At 48.1% G+C, this 17831-nt stretch overlaps 3 protein-coding genes across 3 annotated transcripts; 2 read left to right on the plus strand and 1 right to left on the minus strand.

Moving 5' to 3' along the window:
• The first annotated feature begins 1651 nt into the window (after positions 1-1651).
• LOC120956318 (uncharacterized) lies at positions 1652-6979 on the plus strand. The gene is made up of 2 exons (XM_040377699.2): positions 1652-2022; positions 2099-6979. Exon 2 carries the CDS (start codon positions 2127-2129, stop codon positions 5010-5012), a length of 2886 nt encoding a protein of 961 aa, XP_040233633.2. The 5' UTR covers positions 1652-2022; positions 2099-2126; the 3' UTR covers positions 5013-6979.
• Positions 6554-10921, minus strand: LOC120956965 (RNA polymerase-associated protein Rtf1). Its single transcript, XM_040378824.2, has 5 exons — positions 10316-10921; positions 9184-10237; positions 8098-9107; positions 7415-7850; positions 6554-7337 (listed from the first exon to the last, which is right to left on the minus strand). Exons 1-5 carry the CDS (start codon positions 10391-10393, stop codon positions 7228-7230), a joined length of 2688 nt encoding a protein of 895 aa, XP_040234758.2. The 5' UTR covers positions 10394-10921; the 3' UTR covers positions 6554-7227.
• Positions 10922-12721: 1800 nt separating this feature from the next.
• Positions 12722-17102, plus strand: LOC120957248 (deubiquitinase DESI2). Its single transcript, XM_040379344.2, has 6 exons — positions 12722-13463; positions 13581-13869; positions 13968-14134; positions 14207-14348; positions 14414-14502; positions 14601-17102. The coding sequence occupies exons 2-6, from the start codon at positions 13735-13737 to the stop codon at positions 14677-14679; spliced, it is 612 nt and encodes a 203-aa protein (XP_040235278.1). The 5' UTR covers positions 12722-13463; positions 13581-13734; the 3' UTR covers positions 14680-17102.
• Positions 17103-17831: the final 729 nt, after the last annotated feature.

Genomic DNA, 17831 nt, shown 5'->3' on the forward strand with positions numbered 1-17831 from the left:
TCGTTATGATGTTACGCTGGCAAATGTCATATTCTCTTAAGAAACTCTATTTGATTTTTAACGGCTTTAAAAAACTGTTAATAATCAAATAGAGTTTCTTAAGGCTAATTGGGCCGTGTGCTCATTAAAAAGCGTCCTAGTTCCACAAAGTAACGCTTCGCTTGGCTAATGAGACGTTTCACCTTTCGCCACGTACCGGCGGAACGCAGGTGCTTCCTTACCCATCGTTGAGCAGAATGAGAATGCTTTTTAGTTTAGAATAGTTTAGTCATAGGCGAAAGCTCCCAAATAGCCAACTCGTACTTTATAGCTGATTTGGGGCTGTTAAATCATTCCAATGTCGTACTTTGTGGCTGATTAAGAGATAGACGGTACTTTGCGGAACTATGGAGCTTTTTAACAGGCACATGGCACTCTCAGGAACCTTGTAGCTGTTTAGCCTGATGTATATGGTTCACGATGGAACTTGAAGGCTTGTTAAGAAAGCGTACCGAACTTGATGGAACTTTATAGCTTTTTAATGCATGACATCGGTACGAGGTGGCCCTTGTCAATGTGTCAAAGACTGGTGTCGTCAATCATCTCGTTGCTGCTGTCCAAGCTAGATAAAGTAATTAAAGAAGGAATATTGACTTCATTGTGATTTTTTAGTAAACTATGTAAAATTATGCGAAATACAAGAACTTTTAGAGTTTTAAAATAAACATGCACATAAAAACAGAAATCGTGTTGTTTATTTCATTGTTGGCGCCTTGCTTGAAAATAAAACGCAAAGAAAAATAATCCCTTGCACCGTGGCATTAGGAAGCTGTTTAGGTGCTATCTGAAAGACCCACATGGAACTTTGATGCTGTTTATCTGCTGCAAAAGGCGAATTGAAGAAGCGATCTTTAGCATGCCAAAATTAGCTGCTTAAGCAATTTTGGCTTTTTGGGTTGTGTGGGCTTAGGCGAGCTGCCAAATTTTACGTGTGCATACAGCATTCCTAAACAATAACCCAATTAAAGCACTCTATGAGTTGCAACAGCATCCTTACGAGTCATACCGGTCAGTCTTGCTAGCGAGGACGGTACTTCATATGGCCATAGAATATGCAGCCCAGGGAGGGTGGAGTTTCGAATACAGTTTGATAGAGATTTTAAAGTGTACGCCAATGCAATCCCATCTGTATGTTACAAATCATGGAAAAGATTAGAATGAAATGATGAGACCTTGCTGATGATATGGTAGTGGAATTTTAAATGTGTGGTGTGATCGTCAGGTTTGAAGCGATACTTCAATGGATGCGCTAAGGAGGCTGCGTACTGCAGTTTGGTCACTTTACTCCAATCTCTTTCGGCTGTGTCTGAAACCACCTCTACTGTTCGGATGATCGTCTTCTTTATGGTACGCTGTTACCTTACAGTTACCTACTCTTGCACCGTGGACCGTGTCTATCTGTTGTAGCAAAAAACACGCGTAGAAAGATGACGCGTACCGTTCATAAATATTGTTTGTAAATATTATACATTATCAGATAGAAACGTATGCATGCACGTCGAACGAGCCGGCCGGTGCTCTAGTATTTGTGACACAAAAACACAAACCTATAGTATCATCATGAGTGTGATGTTACTGCTTATATCAATCCATGTGAAACATTCAGGGAAATTGATAGGGGGGAAAGGGGTATATCAAGCCGATAACTTATGGGCTTATCAGACGAGTTCGACTCTCACCGTTCGACTCTCACCACTCTCTTGGGCTGTAATCTATGCTCCACAGAAGAACTGGTTTCAGTTTGGCACGCGAAGTGTTAACTATCTCCCTCACGCATATAGTTCTCAGCACAACCTGTGATTACGGCTATCTCGTACTCCCCTTCCCATGTTAACGCATCCAATTTCGGACGCATGTCAGTGTGTTGGTGGTGTCCGTCTCGTCCAACATTCCAGTTGAAAGTATCATAGCTGCGCCGTCCGGCGCATGCAAAAGAACAGTGCCATTAAGTTTAAGCCTTCAATTCGATCGTGACGATGTACGGTACGCATCAAATGCTACCGAATCTAGTGTAAAGTGATCAGTTGAAGCTCTTTACATGTATTGCAATTGTTTTCAGAGAATATTTGAAACCCAAAACGACCGAAATGGCGACCCATCGTAAGCCGCAATCCACGCCGCCTTATGCGCCTGAAGATGAACCGGTACCGAGCACTAGCAAACGGAGCAAAATTGAGCACGATACGGTACGATCTGCACCTAAAACGCCCGACAATGGTCCAACAGCGGGCACCAGCAGAAAGCGTAAGAACGAAGACGCCATGGATGTATTGAATGAAATTAAAAGATTGCAAATTGATGCTAAGCTGACAGTGTCAACCTCCCATGCTAACGCACAAGGTGATAAGTCGGGCACAAGAAGTGAACACGAAGACGACACAAAGAAGCATGGACTACAGTGCTTTGTCCCGGGCATTCTGTACCAGCTCAAGCTGCAAGTGCTGTTCGAGCTGAATTCGTGGAGTTGGGAGCTGAAAAGCTTCAACATAGCGTCGGAAGAGCGAATGGCGGGCAAATTAGATGACATTGTGCTGGAGCAGGTCACAGTAGATGGTGCGATCAGCAACATTTACATTCAAGCTAAACATACAACGAGCGATGACGCCACCCTGAACAGCACTGCTCTTGTGACGGGCAAGTCGGACCAGTTCTTGATTTCGAAATATTTCACCAGCTTTCTCGAAATGCTGCAACCAGTGTTAGGCACTCGGGAGGCACAGCTTGTCATTTGCACCAACTCGAAGCTGGCGGACGAGGTCAGGAAGGTGATGGAAGAGTACACCTTCCAATGGGAACACATTCAGCAAACGTTCCGTCAAATAAATGGACGCGCTTGGCGGTTCAACCAGAAGGAAATGGTAAAACATCCAAAGTTTAAGCTGCTGTTGGAGAAGCTTCGCACAGAATGCTCGGAAGGGAACCGGCTCGCTAAAGCGTTAGCTGAGCACATTTTTGAACAAAAACAAATCAATCGGAAGGATCCATTGTTCAAGAAGTATCGCTCGGCGATTGTTTCCAGCTTTCTGCAGCAGCAAAACGGAAAACATTACCGTTGGCGGCAAGATCTATCCACCACGCTGAAAGACAGCTTTCGTGCAGAGTTTGAAAAGTGGTATAAAGCGCTGGTTGGGGCGAACACAGACGTGTGGGAAGAAATTAAACGGAAGCAAATGATTTTCTCCGATGGTTTCTTAAAACTTGATAAATCTGCTAGCGTTGAGCCTGCAACCCTCCCAGATGGGTTCGTAAGCGATGAGCAGATTAATGATTTCTTCAATCGGCTCGTGCTAGTGACCGACACGATGAACGAGGACCAGCTGACCGAGTTGTGCCAGAGGCATCAGCAGAAGGCGCGCGGTACGGTAGCGAGCAGATTCATCAACTATAATGTGACCTGTGTCGCGTTGGAAAAGCTGAAACATCTAAGCACAGCAGAAGTGGATAGGAGCACTATCCACAGCTGTCTCGACTTGCTTAATCTGAAGGGAGCCTGCGCAAAGCCACGCACGCAGCTCGAGCGACAGCTGATGCAGTTGAACAAGGAAAAGCTGGCAGCAACCGAACTGTACGGTTCGCTCGATTTTCTCCTAAACGGTGACGAGCGGTTCAAATTGTACACTTCCGATCACACCGAAATGGAGGCGGAACGGATATTGGATTTGTTTTTCGATCAAAACGACCCAGAAAGTGAGTACGTTATCGTGGACAAGGTACAATACCTCAGTGGCAGGAAAACGATAAGCAACGTGTATCGACAGTTAAACTGTTCCCTGGTACTGGTCATCGTTTGCCCGAAGGGTGAAGAGCTTGATCCGGTATATTGGGAGACGCTAGAGCTACACGCCGAGGAACAGAAACATCAGCGCATGTTGATTATTTTAAACGACAACATCGAAACACCAAGCGAACGTTTCCTTGTCAGCGACTTGGAGGATGAGGGTCGAAAGGTAGTTCAGGAAAGGGTTCGCCTCTACGGGACGCACGTGTTGTTGGGGAGTTTGGTTGCGTCTCAGGACGAGTTGCGCTATCTGGCCCGCCTGGTCCAGATGTGCGACAAGGCGAATCGCCAGCCGAGCTTAAACGATGTCTGCTTCAAAGATGTGGAGGGCTTGTACATTATGCGCAGGTTAATGTCCCGCCATTCACAACACGATGCCAGACTATTGCAGTATGGGTTAGAAACGTACCGAGAATTTGATTCGCCAGAGCTTCAAATACACGATGTTATGAAGGCGTCAAACAAAAGTGTAATAGCTATTCTTGATGCACCAGGATGTGGGAAGACCACATATCTAAAATGGCTGGCCAAGGATCTGGAAACCACAGAACCCGATTCTTGGATTGTACGGTTTTGTGCCATCCAGTATGCACAAGACTTTGAGCTCTTGATGCAAACACAGGACACGCCAAGAGGTCCGCTGAATGTCACACGGATTCTATTTCGTTTCATCTATTTGCTGTTAAATACAGAAGATATCAACTTCAGCAAACGAGAAGAGATCGAGCGCATAAGGGAGAAAGCGTTAGTATATGCTGATGCTATAATCGAATCGGATGGAACATTGACGCTAGATGCAGAGAAAGTCCGTTCCGTCTCACCAGAGGCGTTGGCTTTGCTGCGTCTTTTCAAAGCCAAGTATTGTGCCAACAAACTGATTGTGCTGTTCGATGGATTCGACGAAATCGCGCCACATTATACCGAAACAGCACTGGCCCTAATTCGCACGCTTCAGGGCCGCGAAGGAATACGCAGACTCTGCGTCACAAGCCGTCCGTACGGGTTTCAAAGCCTGTTCGAAGGCAATATCGATTCGCTAGAGCTTGTGAGGTTAAAAACACTGACCAATGCCGACCGAACAGCCTATTGCAGGAAATACGTTGATGTGCATCCATTGTTCATGCGCTTTACAGAAGAGGAGCGGATAAAAGCAGCAGACAAGATCTCTGCTATAGTGGAAAAATCATCCAACTAGTATTTTATGGTGCCTTTGTTTTTAAAACTAGGCGTAGAATACATCGTTGACAGAGTGCTGAGCACGAACGATATTGAAGCTTTTCTTCAGCCTGGCCTTGATTTAGGTGCGAGCTTGATACTACCATCCAACAAACTGTTGCTGATGGAGTATGCCATCGACAGGACGTTTGCGATCGACAGCACAGACAAGGAAGGCAAAACGGAAGCAGCCTCTTACATTCCAAAAAACCGACAGGAGGCTGAGAGGAAAATGGCAACAATGAAAAAAATATATTCTCTATTGGCCATGGACTCGCTGACCAAGGACGATCTGTTGAATGCAGAGGAGCAGCAGACACTCAACCGATACACGGACGAAATTTTGAGTGGCACAGAAAAGCCGGCACTAGTGGTGCGTTTGTATACCGGCGTTGCGCAGTTTGTTCACAGAATGTTTGCTGAATATTTTGTTGCCCTCTGGCTGTACAATAATTGGAACAGGAATGAATCGATAAAGTTCACCGTTCGTAAATTATTATACAATTGGGACAAGAAACATCAGGATTACAATATGCAGTGCTTTTTAAACGCAATAGTAATTCAAAGATGTACTCACAGACATGCTGCATTATTCTCCGCCTTGATCAATAATCAGGGAGATGAAGTTCTTCGACTGTATGAAGAGGATCCTACAGCAATCCACAGCGCGGACGTCTTTGGCAGAACACCGCTTCATTTGGCCGCTGTGAATTTATTTGAACACGAGAATCCTTCAATTATGGAGTTTGTTCAGCGTGTTACAGACAGAGAGGGTGAATCTGCTCTTGAAGTAAACGATCAATTTGAATTTTGCTTTAAAACGGCCATCCAATATATCTGGGGAAGCAAACTAATAAGCACAGGAGGTTTAGCTCATGTGACGAATCAGTAATAATCCCTTCGTTGGTGTTGGATACTGCCATATGCTTGACACGTAAACCAGTTTCGAGACTAGCTTGTCTGTTAAGTTGAGTATTAAGCTAAACTAAGCTGAGTTAAGGAAGGCTGTAAATAGATCGGATTGGTTGATTTGGGTCAGAGTTAAATCCAGTTCAATGGTATGAGGATGCAAGACTCATGCCCCACCAAGAAGGTGTTCGAGATGAACACAGCGATAAGGCCTAGTTTGGCATAAGGCGCAGGGGAGCACAGTGAACTCCATGGCTGGATCAGGTGAAGCGAGATCGATGTGTCGGAGATCGGGTGTCTACATAGATGGGAAGTTGCTGCCAGGGACCGAGCATTCTGGAGAATGATTGTAAACCGGGCCATGTCACATCTATCGCAAAAAGAGAGCCAAGAGAGAGAGAGAGAGAGAGAGAGAGAGAGAGAGAGAGGGAGAGAGAGAGAGAGTTTCATCAGCACACCCGAACTGCTGAAAGTCACTCAATGGAAACATGAAATGGTTAATTAAGCAACTGTTTGACGTCTCCTTCCCACTCTGCGCCATCCACAATCCGTCCAGTGCATGTTCTTTCCCCTCCAGTACAACGGTTCATTCGAATTCCATCCGTTTCGTGGTCTGTTTTTCGTGTCTTCATCCTTTATTACCCGTCACAATGCGGCTGCTACACATGTCCGTAGCAGTAGTGTTGTTGCAACAGCGCCTTAACCTGCCTTATCGCTACAAATAATGTTGTCCTAATACGAGCTGATCTCCGTAATTGCTTGAGTGTTTGCTATTCCCCTGATACGGTACTTTCTTGTTGCCTCGCTGGGTGCTAGAACACCTCTTTGTCCGAAACGCTCGCGGAACCACCTTCACTGCGAGCTGCGCTGCTCAAGTATGACCACACATCCTGCTAGATTCGTCATCGTCTACCAGCGTGCACATATATAAGTGTACAAAATACAAACAAAAGCTTACCAAAAAGGGCTTGAAAAGAGATACAACTTTCAGGACGATCGACTAAAAGCATTAAATAAATTATAAACCTAATCATCTCACGCGAACCGATATACACATATCGTAATTGTTTGCTTGTTAAAGAGAACTATTCCACCCTACCTTGCGTCGTCGTCGCCATTGTAATACCTCCAAGCGCGATATCTTCGACATTGTTTTCCACTTTATCTACTACGGAAGCTTCCTTCTCCGCTCGTCGTTCGTGATAAACGTAATGATAATAATATACAATCGGGAGCAGGAGAAAACCTAACCATGGTCTCAATAACACAATACCGCCCCACCGAACCTAGATCAGTCCACGCTTCTTTTTGTAGTCTTCCAGGTTTAGCGATCGTTTCGGGCCGGACTCTCGCACAGGCTTCTCTACCGGCTTGGGCAGCACATTGACGCTGCTTACTGCAATGGAATAGGGCGCAAACATGTTGATGCGTTTAGTAAAGCGTGTTGAACGAAGGCTTTTCTCGGCTACTTACTCGGTAGTGGCACTTCCAGATCGATGTCAAAGTCGTGCAGCGAGTACAGGTTGTTGTCCGCCGTCCCCTGGTTCGGTTTCTTTTCCTCGGACTTTTTCTTGCCCGCCTGGCCGGGCGGTGGTGGCGCCTGCATCGGCAACATTGGCGTATCGTCCCGTTTGTCGTCCTTTTTGAAGGACATGCGCGGTTGCGTCTGGCGCCGGGTGAACGGATCCTCAATCTTGAGACCTCGTGTGGCCCGTTTCTCCTCCATGATCGCTTTCTCCGCGTCCTCCACGTTGCGCTTCCGGTTGCGATCGTTGATGTACGAGATCAGACTGATGCTGCTGCTGCGCTTCTTGTCCAGCGTGCTTGCCCGCTCTTCAATTTCCTGGATCTGCGAGTTTAGCTCCCGCGCCAGATCGTCCTCACCTCGTAGCTGGGCCGCATCACGTTCCTGCAATTAGATGGAAATGGTTTGATATAATTAATTATCGTGTTTGAAGTATAATAACTCTCAAAGCTAATAACATCATATATACAGAAACTAATGTCCAATGTAGCACTCATCACTGCAAGACTAAACCATTAAAGGAAGAATGGAGACGCCCAGTTGTTGACGATTTCGGTATGGCTGCGTACTGCAACTTTCGGCGCAGCTTTTGGCTGCTACCCTACAGTGCTTACCCACTAACACTACCCACCTTCATGAGGATCGTCTTCTTCATCGCGTAGTTGGTCGGATGGGCACGGAACCGGTTCTTCTCCTCCACCAGCCGGTCGATGTCCGCATCCTTGAACTCGTACTGGGACGCCTCCTTGATGTCGCGCTGCTTCCGCTCGATCATATCGACCGTCGGTAGCGGTGTCCCGGTGGCCTCACACACCGTCAGCCACTTCTGGTACTCCGTGTCGGAAAAGTCCTGGTTCGACACGAACTCCAGCCGAAACACGCGCTCCTGGCTGCCGTGCTTCAGCTTGAAGCCCTTGTTCGTCCGGCTGCGCCCAAACTGGTAGATCTTGGCCGTCTCGACCACGCCAACGATCTCGGCCACGCGGTACACCGGCTTGCCCTGATTGTTGCCGATGTTGATCCGCACGAAGCAGTTCATCACGGTCGGCTCGAAGATGGGCAGGTTGATGAAGCGTTCCAGCTTGTGGCGCGAGATGCGCAGCTTGTTCAGTTCCGCGTTCGAGCTGATGGCGACCGGTTTCCGGCTGCTCGACCCCGACCCGGACCCGGATCCCGACCCCGACCCGGACCCAGCGCCCGAGCCGGCCTTCTTTTCCTTGTCCTCGCCCTCGGAGTCGCTGGACGAGCGACTGTCGCTGCCGCTGCCACTGTCCCCGCTGCCGCCCGAGCGAGAGCGCCGGTCGCCACGCGCCTTCTTCTCCCGCTCGTTTCCACCGTCATCGTCGTCATCGTCCGAGCTGCCCGAATCGTCGGAATAGATGTCGGACGCCTTGAGCTTCATCTGCGACTTGCCACCGGGCACGTCGGCCAGCTCCTCCTTGTCCTCCTGCTGGCTGGCGTCCTGCTTTCGCTGTGCCTCGCGCTTCGCTTCCTCCTCCTCCCGTTTCGCCTTGCCCTCGCGCTTCGCCTTCAGCATTGCCATCGCGTTGCTGCGCTTGTCGTCCGTGCGGTTCATCTCGACCGTCTTTTTGCGCTCCTTTGACCGTTCCTTTGGATCGAAGTACTCCGAAGCACTCGAAACTAAAAATACATAAAATAACATCCAAGATCGATAATGCGTGTCGTAAATCGAAGCCCACGGCAGCCCCTTGCTTACCGTCATCGCCTTTCTTCTCCGGGGACGAGGAAGGACTGTCCGCTCCCATCCCACTGCCCTCTTCGGTCGTATCCATCGGCACGGGGCCGGACATGTCACCAGCCGATTTGGCCGTCGTCTGTGCAGCCAAAGCTGCGGCAGCAGCTGCCGCCGACGCGGCTGCCGCTGCTGCCGCATTAGCAGCCGCTGCCTGTGCCGCTGCCTGCGCTGCTGCGGCCGCCTTCTTGCGCTCGCGCTCCGCGTTGGCCGCCGCTGCCGCAGCAGCCGCCTTTTTCTGTGCCTTCTTCTTTTCCTTCTTTTTCTTCTTGTGCTCCGGCTGCGCTTGCTTGTCGCGCGCCCGCTCCGCCCGCTTGGCCAGCTTCAGCTTCCGCTCGATCTCCCAGCGCGTCTTCATGACGTCGCGCCGCTCGATACGCTTGAAGATCTCCGTCTCGCGCTCCTTCTCCGACAGCGCATTCAGCCGCGCTCGGTCCGCATCGTCGCCCATCAGGTTTTCGTCGTACCCATCGTTGAATTCGGAATCGCTGCTACTGCTGCTGCTACTGCTGCTGTCACTGTCGTCGCTGCTGTTTCCATCGCTCGACTCGTCCTCGCTCGGTGCCGGCTTACCCGCGGCAGCAGCAGCAGCACCCTTGCGGGCCTTTTCCGAGTCGGACGATACCTGACCTTCTTCCGGCTCGGACCCGTCACCGGCGTCGATCGGCTGTTTGCGCTTCACACCTCCTCCTCCTGCTCCGGCCATTGCTGTGTTGCCAGCGGCGGTTGCCGGCACATTGGGGCCTCGTTTGCGATCATGCTCCTCGCCTTCGCCCTCCGACTCGGAGGATGACGTTGGTTTTCCTCCCTTTCGCTTGCGCTTTGCCACCGCTTCCGAGCCGGACGCTTCGTCCTCTTCCTCCTCCTCTTCCTCCTCGTCATCGTCGTCATCGTCCGAGTCCGAGCCGGACCCGGAGCCGGAGTCCGATCCGGATCCGGACCGGTTGTGACTGGCATGGTTCGGCGAGGCGGACGCCAAGCGGGTTGTCTTCTTCTTCTTGGCCAATGAAAGCAGTTCCTGAGGAGGGAGTGGGCGAGGAGATTTCGCGTTAGCAGGAAAATCAAGCTGTCAACGACCCCTCCCCTCAACACTTACCGAATCGAGATCGGAACCGGAATCCGAATCACTGCTGCTTTCCGAATCGATCATAGCCTGTGGTTTGCGTTTCACCATCTTTGTTGTTGCTGTGCTGCCTGTGACTGTATGTGTTTGCTGAGGTGCGTGAGTGTGTGTGTATGCGTGTGTGCAAGAGCTGTAATTCTTTAATTTCAGCAGTAATGATGAACGCTCGGAAAACTGCTGCGGTCCGCTTTTTCTCTGATTCGCAATTCGGTGTGACCTTTCAACGAACGGAATGCACACACAAGCGCGCGCGCTCGCCTTTACGCTGGGTAACACGCTACTTCCCTTGCAAGCCCACTGACACACTGACGCTCTTCCGACGGCTGTGATGGTTACGGGGGGAATGCGGCAGCTGGGACCGCTTTTATCCGGTGTTCTAGACGGTCCGACGGTCAACAATTTACCTGCCCCCAGCACGGAAGCTTTCTGTCCGTTGCGGGTTGATCACTTTCCGGCTAAAATTGCTGGCGTTGCTGTGATGGTTACGCGATTCGCTCTTGCCAAGCCCCAGCCCGGCCACTTTTTCTCGATCGAAGCGCAAGATGACAACAACCACGGTTGCTTTTGCTAGCAGACAAGTATGGCGCCAGTGTGGCCAGATTATTTTGGCGGTTTTCGGTAGGCGCATCAAAATTGTATCGGTAGTTTTCGGTAGGTTAAAACTCAAAACTTAACTGAGTTAAAAAAAGTAAAAGCGAAAGAAGTGTTAAGTGGGATGGGGGGGGGGGGGGGCTAATGCGCAAAATGAAAGTTCTATCTCACGAGAATATGCATCCTTTATCTAAGATATGGATTAGATTTGGTTCAGAGGCTACACAAATGAAGGTCTTTCTGAAGTGTCGATGTGAAAATTGTACTGGGAATTCTAAGCCAAAGAAGAACTAAGATGCACATTATTTTTCTCAGTGGTGGCAAGTTCTTTTTCTCGGGGCTCTACCCGACCGCTTAGGGCCGCAGCAGTGCTCCATTTGATACAACTTTATCGTACGTGCTGTCATTTGATTTTCGCTGGATTATTTAGATTGATATGATTGTTTGGTTGAGTTTTATAGTTTAATGATTAAAAAATTGAAATCCTAGATATATATATATATACATCAGTATTTCTGGTCACTTTACCCACAGGGCAAGGCGAGCTTTTTGGCGGCCACCGTCGCAAAACCGTCGCAAAACGTCAAAACCGGCGTCGCATGTACTGCAAACCGACCTCGCCGGCGAGCGAAACTCGCAACGATTTCGAGGCGCTGGCGACGGTCGTTTTTGACGTTTTGCGACGGTTATTGACCTTTCGAACGAGCTTTTGCCCTGCGAGCCAGTGTGGCCAGATTATATTGGCATATTTCGGCAGGAGCACTGTTGAGAACGCAACCATTTAAATTTAATCAATTATTTTAACGATCAATTTCTTCTTCATTTTCTTCAATTTCTGAGGAAAATACAATGAAACAGCGCGAGCGAGCGTTCTTTTCAGTGGCACTCACTGGCGCTCTGCCACGTGCATTTTAAAGGCATGCAATAGAGCGCATTCTTTCCGTGAAGGCGCTCCATCCGCCATTTTTAATTTTCAGCCCAAAACAACGGACTTCGGATCCGATATTGGGCCGGAACCCCACCGTGTATTTGTACCTACCCCTCGACTGAAAATTTAATTCTCTTTTTCTGTCAGGTGAGCTTAAACCGCGGACAGCGAGATTCAAATTCAAATTTAAATAATTTTCTTTGACGAGCAATTCTCAGAATCCCCACTACTGACATAGTCTACTTATTAGGAACATTAAATTTTAACGGATAAAACTAAAAAGTGCCAGGCAAACAAACGTGCATCAGCGCGATAAGTAACAAATGAGGATAGCGATCCTTGAAACAGCAACCCAAGCGCCACAGATTAAGCTGAAACGACTGAAAAATCAAATATCTGTGATTTTCGGTAGGATAAATGGAAAATCGGTAGTTTTAGGGCGGTCATCTGTGAATCGGTAGGCATATAAAAAATCGGTAGGAATACAGATAAATCGGTATTTCTGGTCACTCTGTATGGCGCATCGTTCCTCTCTTTCGCACGCTGACAGCCGTTGCAAATGTCAAGCGGCACTGTTCGAAAACAAGTCAAGGTGAATAGAGGTGATGTGTACTGATATTTGTTTGAAAATAGTTTTTTAGCACATTGAGAGGGAGAGATTTTACTACATTTGTGCGTCTAGAAATCGTTCTTTGTTGCTAAAATAAAATCCAAAGAAAAACAGTGGCCATATTTTACAGATTACGTAAAAATATACGCAACAAATTGCAAACGTGAAATATTTAGTACAGAGACCGTCCCACCGTGCTGCACACCTCGGGCTATCATCCAAACGCGCGTTCGAACAAAAAGAAGTAGAGAAAGAGAGAAAAAAAACCACTCACATACACACCAGCGACAAACGAAAAGCAGACAACACACGCACGGGATCCAGACAGAGGTACGAAAAGTGTTGGCAATCGAGTCCTGACGATCCTTTTTTTGCGCCCCGCCAGCTGCTCGTTTTGCTGGAAGTCTGCGATTGCCGAATTCGAGGGTGGTTTGTGCAGGTTAAGTCCGTACGGAAGGGAATAGGCCACGGCCGTATCGCCACCACACCAACCACCTACATCAACCAGTGTCATATTGTTGTGAAAAAACGCAAAGAAGAAAAAAAAACACACACACATTGTGATATCGTGTGGTGAGGTGGGGGGAAAACAGTCCCCAAAACGACGGCGTTTGTGTAGATCCCGCTGATTCCCGCGGGGGACGAACAGGAACAGGCAGCAAAACAAAGGGCAACCAGCATAAAGCATGAGAGCACAACGACGGCACAACGGCTGCGGGAACAATCGAGTAACGAAGGCTGTCGTCGTTGTCGTCGGATCGCAGTTGGCTGGTCCGCTTTGCTGCCAGTGAAATTGGCATTCCGCCTGCTCGAGGTAACCCACGCAAAACGCAATTAAGCATTAACAGATCCAGCCGTGACGACGCTTGCTAGGGTTTGTCTGCCAACTTCGGTCTCGGTTGCTCCAAATCTCCAGTGTTTGAGTGCGTGTGTTGAGGAGAAACAACCCGTTCCCGTCCAGCTGAATATACTGAGCGCCACTGTCGAGTGTGGTAAGTCCCCGTTTCATCCTCCCAATCCAGTCCCTTACCATATTGAAGTTTGTACCATCAAATTGCTCATTAAGCCCATCTGTTTGCTTTGCTAATGTTGATCCTCTCTTGTTTTAGTTTTGCTCCCAGCGCTGTTCCAATTCTTGCCTTTGCCGTGCATCTAGTCGGGCCTGAAACAACCCAAACGCACAGGTTCATCCGTATCCGTGTTCCGTCATAAGCCCGCGTGTATGCTGGTCGCGCACGCCTGCGTGAGGTGCTGCATGGTGTGATGTTCTCAAACGGGCTTCCGTGCAATCTAACATTTCCCAGCTGTCTCGGTGTGCCAAAGGATAGTGGAAGCGACGAGCTGCTGCCGACCAGCATGGGAAGCCGCGAACCGGTCATCCTCAACGTGTACGACATGGTGAGTGAGTGGGGGGGGGGGGGGGGGGGGGAGGGAGAAAAGGTAGCATAAGCGCAACGTACACAGCGGTTGATTCAATCTCATCTTCGCCTTTGCAGTACTGGATCAACGAGTACACCACCTCGATCGGGCTCGGTGTGTTCCACTCCGGGGTGGAAGTGTTCGGGACGGAGTTTGCCTACGGTGGCCATCCGTTTCCGTTTACCGGCGTGTTCGAAATATCGCCCCGCGATCACGACGAGCTTGGTGATCAGTTTCGGTTTCGGTACGCGGCAAGCTTGGCAAGCGGGAGAAAGCAAAACTACGGTACTTACTCTACTCATTGTTTCGCTTGCAGGCAAAGCATTCAGATTGGCTGCACAGATTTTACCGAGGAGGAGGTGCGGCGTATCGTGGAAGAGCTGGGCAACCAGTTCCGGGGCGACCGGTACCATCTGATGAACAACAACTGTAACCATTTTTCCGGCGCATTGACACAGGTTGGTGCATTGTGAAGAAATTATAGCAAGGGATATGTATATTAATCTGTGCTGACATCTTACAGATCCTTTGCGGACAGGAAATACCCAGCTGGGTGAACCGGTTAGCACACTTTAGCTCGTGCGTACCCTTCCTTCAACGCTGCTTACCAAAGTGAGTTACATATTGGGGCCGAGCTCGTGCTACAGCTCACCGGTCACGTCTAATCACGTGTTTTCTTTTCCACTTTCCCGCTTTTATGTCTGCCGCAGAGAATGGCTAACGCCGAATGCCTTACAACAATCGATAACCGCCATACAGGATCGCGACTCCGACTCGAGCCCCTTCTGAGAGTAGCTGGACCGATTCGGCGCGTAATGACGATACCTCTCCCTTCACTACTGTAATGTCTACCTTAAAAAAACACAAACATCCACACACTACCACTACCATCTCCAACTACCGCTGGAAAAGGGCAGACTACTGCCAACCAATTGTCACCAGGAACCAGCCCCGGTGCAGTGTCCGTTAAACCATTTTTCTTTGCTGTTTCCCTCTGTTTACTTACCTTTTAGCTACTTACGGCGGGACTGGTCACGCCAGTTTAAACTTTTCACCCTTAAACTACATTAAAAAAGTGTCAGCAAAACAATCTTCCACCGATGGACGATCGCCGGCCGATCGATTGGTGATGGAACCGGAAACGGCTGTGGGGTGACGCGTTGCACAGAATTTTACGGCCTACGTTTAGCGATCGCAGCAGAAAATTTGGTGGAAAATGTGTGCTGTTTTCCTCAGCTAGAGAAGATGTTCGGGTTTTCTTTCTTTACTTTAGCAAAACATAAATGCACCGAACGAGTAAGCGAAAAACGATAGATCAAAAACACACGGTACTGGAGAATAATTGTAATTTGTGTTTTCCATTGCGATCGGTATAGATTTTAGAGGAAACGAGGAGTGAGAATAAGTTTGTTCTTTTTATTATTATTTATTCCACACACTGGCGAAAAAAAACAGAGTTTTTCTGCTCTAAACGATTAAAATTAGGGCGATTTTACCCAAACATAACTGACCCGTACGGTGCAACTCGTTCAAACCATCACAAAATAAGTTTTAAAAAACCTAACAAACAACCGTCTTCGAGCTAATCCGTAATCCTGTCGAACCGCGTTTTCTGCAGCAATCGAGGCATCGTTTACAAAGAGCAAGGGCTAGGATTATTTAACAAAAAGAAGAAGATATTACTTTGATTCTCACACTTACTTTTAACCGGAAAACGAATAGAAAAAACTGCACCACCACCCCCCAAACATCAACCCATAGTAGAGTAGTGTGAAATATGCGTGTGTGGTTGCGTGCGTGTGTGGTTGCGTGCGTGTGTAGTAGTTCCAACCGATCGGGACTAGATGAGTAAAGCTTTATTACGGTGGCAAGCCACTAACCTACTCCCCCAAAATTCGTTAACATAAGAGAGAGAGAGAAAGAGAGAGAAATTGCAACCAATAGACGCCCCGAGGTTGGTGAACATGTTCTGAGATATAAGGATTAAAACGGTAGGGAAGATAAATCGGCATCGAGAGTAGCAAACTGGTTAACTAGGGCCGTGTGCCGGGTTCCTACATCCAGCCCCAGGCCCCAGAATCTATTTAGCAAAGTAAACTTAACGAACTTTATAGAGTGAATCAGTTAGTTGTACGCGTGGTACGGGTACTAAATGGGCATGTGTTACACTTTCGGTAGAGCGGCGATGATCGCGATGACAGATAATAATCGTTAACCTGAGATTAAATTAATTGACTATTGCGCGGATATTACGCGCGCGTACCGTTGTGAAACAGTGAACAGATTTAGAGTTTATCGGAGTAAAACGTGTGGACACCATTATTGCTACTAAAACATCAAATACTACTACTACTACTACTACTATTACCACTACTACCAACACTACTAGTACTAAAAAAAAAGAACAACAAACTATTGTGTTTGTTAGATGCTGAAGATCTTCGTCTCGAACCCGTTGAACCCGTTGAGCACAGGTGGTTTAGGTTTTGCCATAGGATTTAAGCTGTGTCAGGCGGGGGATGAATGGAAAGGGGAAGTTACTCAGGCTATGCACTTGCAGGGTGCACAAATCGCCAAGAGATAATGGTGTGCAGAGACAGACTGGCCGAGAAGTATTACGAATCTACCGAACGTTCACACCAAAATTAGCTGACACGGTTAGGCGCGGTTTTTTTTTTTCGGTTTTTCGAAATCCACTTTTTGACTTCAGTTTTGACCCGCTCTCCGGGCAACTTTACCGCCAGATTGGATACTGAGGGGCCGCTACTGGAGGCCGTGTGTTCAAGGATATTACACAGTACATCAAACACAATCAAGTACCGAGTAGTTTGTAGCGTGCGCGTCGAAGAGGACTGGCAATCACTGGCTGGTTAGTGTTTTGTTTATCGTTTTGTTTGGTGAAACTGATATTCAGTTATGTTTGCCGAGTGGGTGTGTTCCTCGGGGAGAAGATCACTGTTAATACACCACCACGCGCAACCGGGGGTAAGCATCCCAGCATCCCCGGAGCTGAACATTCAATGCCGCGCTCTCTTTCTCTTCCTCTAAAACTATAGAGCCTAGCAGCAGATACCTACTCATAAGTGAGAAAAAAACAGAAAAAATGGTAAAACGAGGAAGCAGAAATTAAGAAACACTCAAAAACGAAGTAAACTAAATCGAACAAATGTATAATTAATGAATAAAAACAAACAGATGCAGTTAAGGAAGAAGTGGACAAGCGAAAACAATGCAACACAGAAGCAGTTGAGAAGTGCAGCCGGAGCAACTAATTATTGCGCGTGAGATCGTCTTGTTGCTATTGCAGCAGCAGCTATTAATTATATCGTTACAGCAACTCATCTTAATCCACCGGGCTCCGATGCCATCGAGACCACGATCGATTGACCCCGCCAGGGGAGCCCTCTTTGTTCCCGTGAGCAAAAAAAGGGCAAAGGGTAGTGAGCGGCGGCTCGATCTCAGGGTGGTACGGTGGTGAAGTTGATTTAATTAAAAATTTATATTTTTTTCTCCCTCCATTCTCAACAGACTGCCGGACCTACAATGTTCATCCGATCGGTTCGGTACTCTACCCGCTCCCGCTGCGGATGTCAGTCAGTGCCAGTGGCGGAAGAAATGTTGCAAATAATTGGCGCAATTAATTAATTTAAAAAGAAACGCCGGTTCTTATGCACACACAGTTGTCGAAGGGGTCGCGAAAGTGTCGCCTTGGGGAGTGGAATTCGCGAAAGGGCCGGCTGAGAATAGGTTCGCTTGACGGACGTTGATTAATATACGGAGGGCGCTGTTGTATTCTAGTTTGCTGGAAGAATGTGGCGAAAGCTGTTCCAGGCTTGCGGTACACAAACAACATTGAGATTATTGGACGTACATTGTGGGAACCAGCTTAAGAGAGCTGAAACTCCCCCAAGCTTGGTTTGCAATCTAAGATGTACGGAAGA

Source organism: Anopheles coluzzii, chromosome 3, assembly GCF_943734685.1.
Source record: "Anopheles coluzzii chromosome 3, AcolN3, whole genome shotgun sequence".
Classification (NCBI taxonomy): domain Eukaryota; kingdom Metazoa; phylum Arthropoda; class Insecta; order Diptera; family Culicidae; genus Anopheles; species Anopheles coluzzii.

Bases quoted from the DNA above. Each gene is read 5' to 3' on its own strand.
- LOC120956318 (XM_040377699.2), top strand. From the start codon at position 2,127: ATGGCGACCCATCGTAAGCCGCAATCCACGCCGCCTTATGCGCCTGAA.
- LOC120956965 (XM_040378824.2), bottom strand. From the start codon at position 10,393: ATGGTGAAACGCAAACCACAGGCTATGATCGATTCGGAAAGCAGCAGT. The intron at 10,238-10,315 runs GTAAGTGTTGAG...CTCCCTCCTCAG, and splicing joins CCGGTTCCGATCTCGATTCG to GAACTGCTTTCATTGGCCAA. The intron at 7,851-8,097 runs GTGGGTAGTGTT...ATCTAATTGCAG, and splicing joins AGAAGACGATCCTCATGAAG to GAACGTGATGCGGCCCAGCT.
- LOC120957248 (XM_040379344.2), top strand. From the start codon at position 13,735: ATGTTCTCAAACGGGCTTCCGTGCAATCTAACATTTCCCAGCTGTCTC. The intron at 14,349-14,413 runs GTTGGTGCATTG...GACATCTTACAG, and splicing joins TTTCCGGCGCATTGACACAG to ATCCTTTGCGGACAGGAAAT. The intron at 14,503-14,600 runs GTGAGTTACATA...TGTCTGCCGCAG, and splicing joins CTTCAACGCTGCTTACCAAA to AGAATGGCTAACGCCGAATG.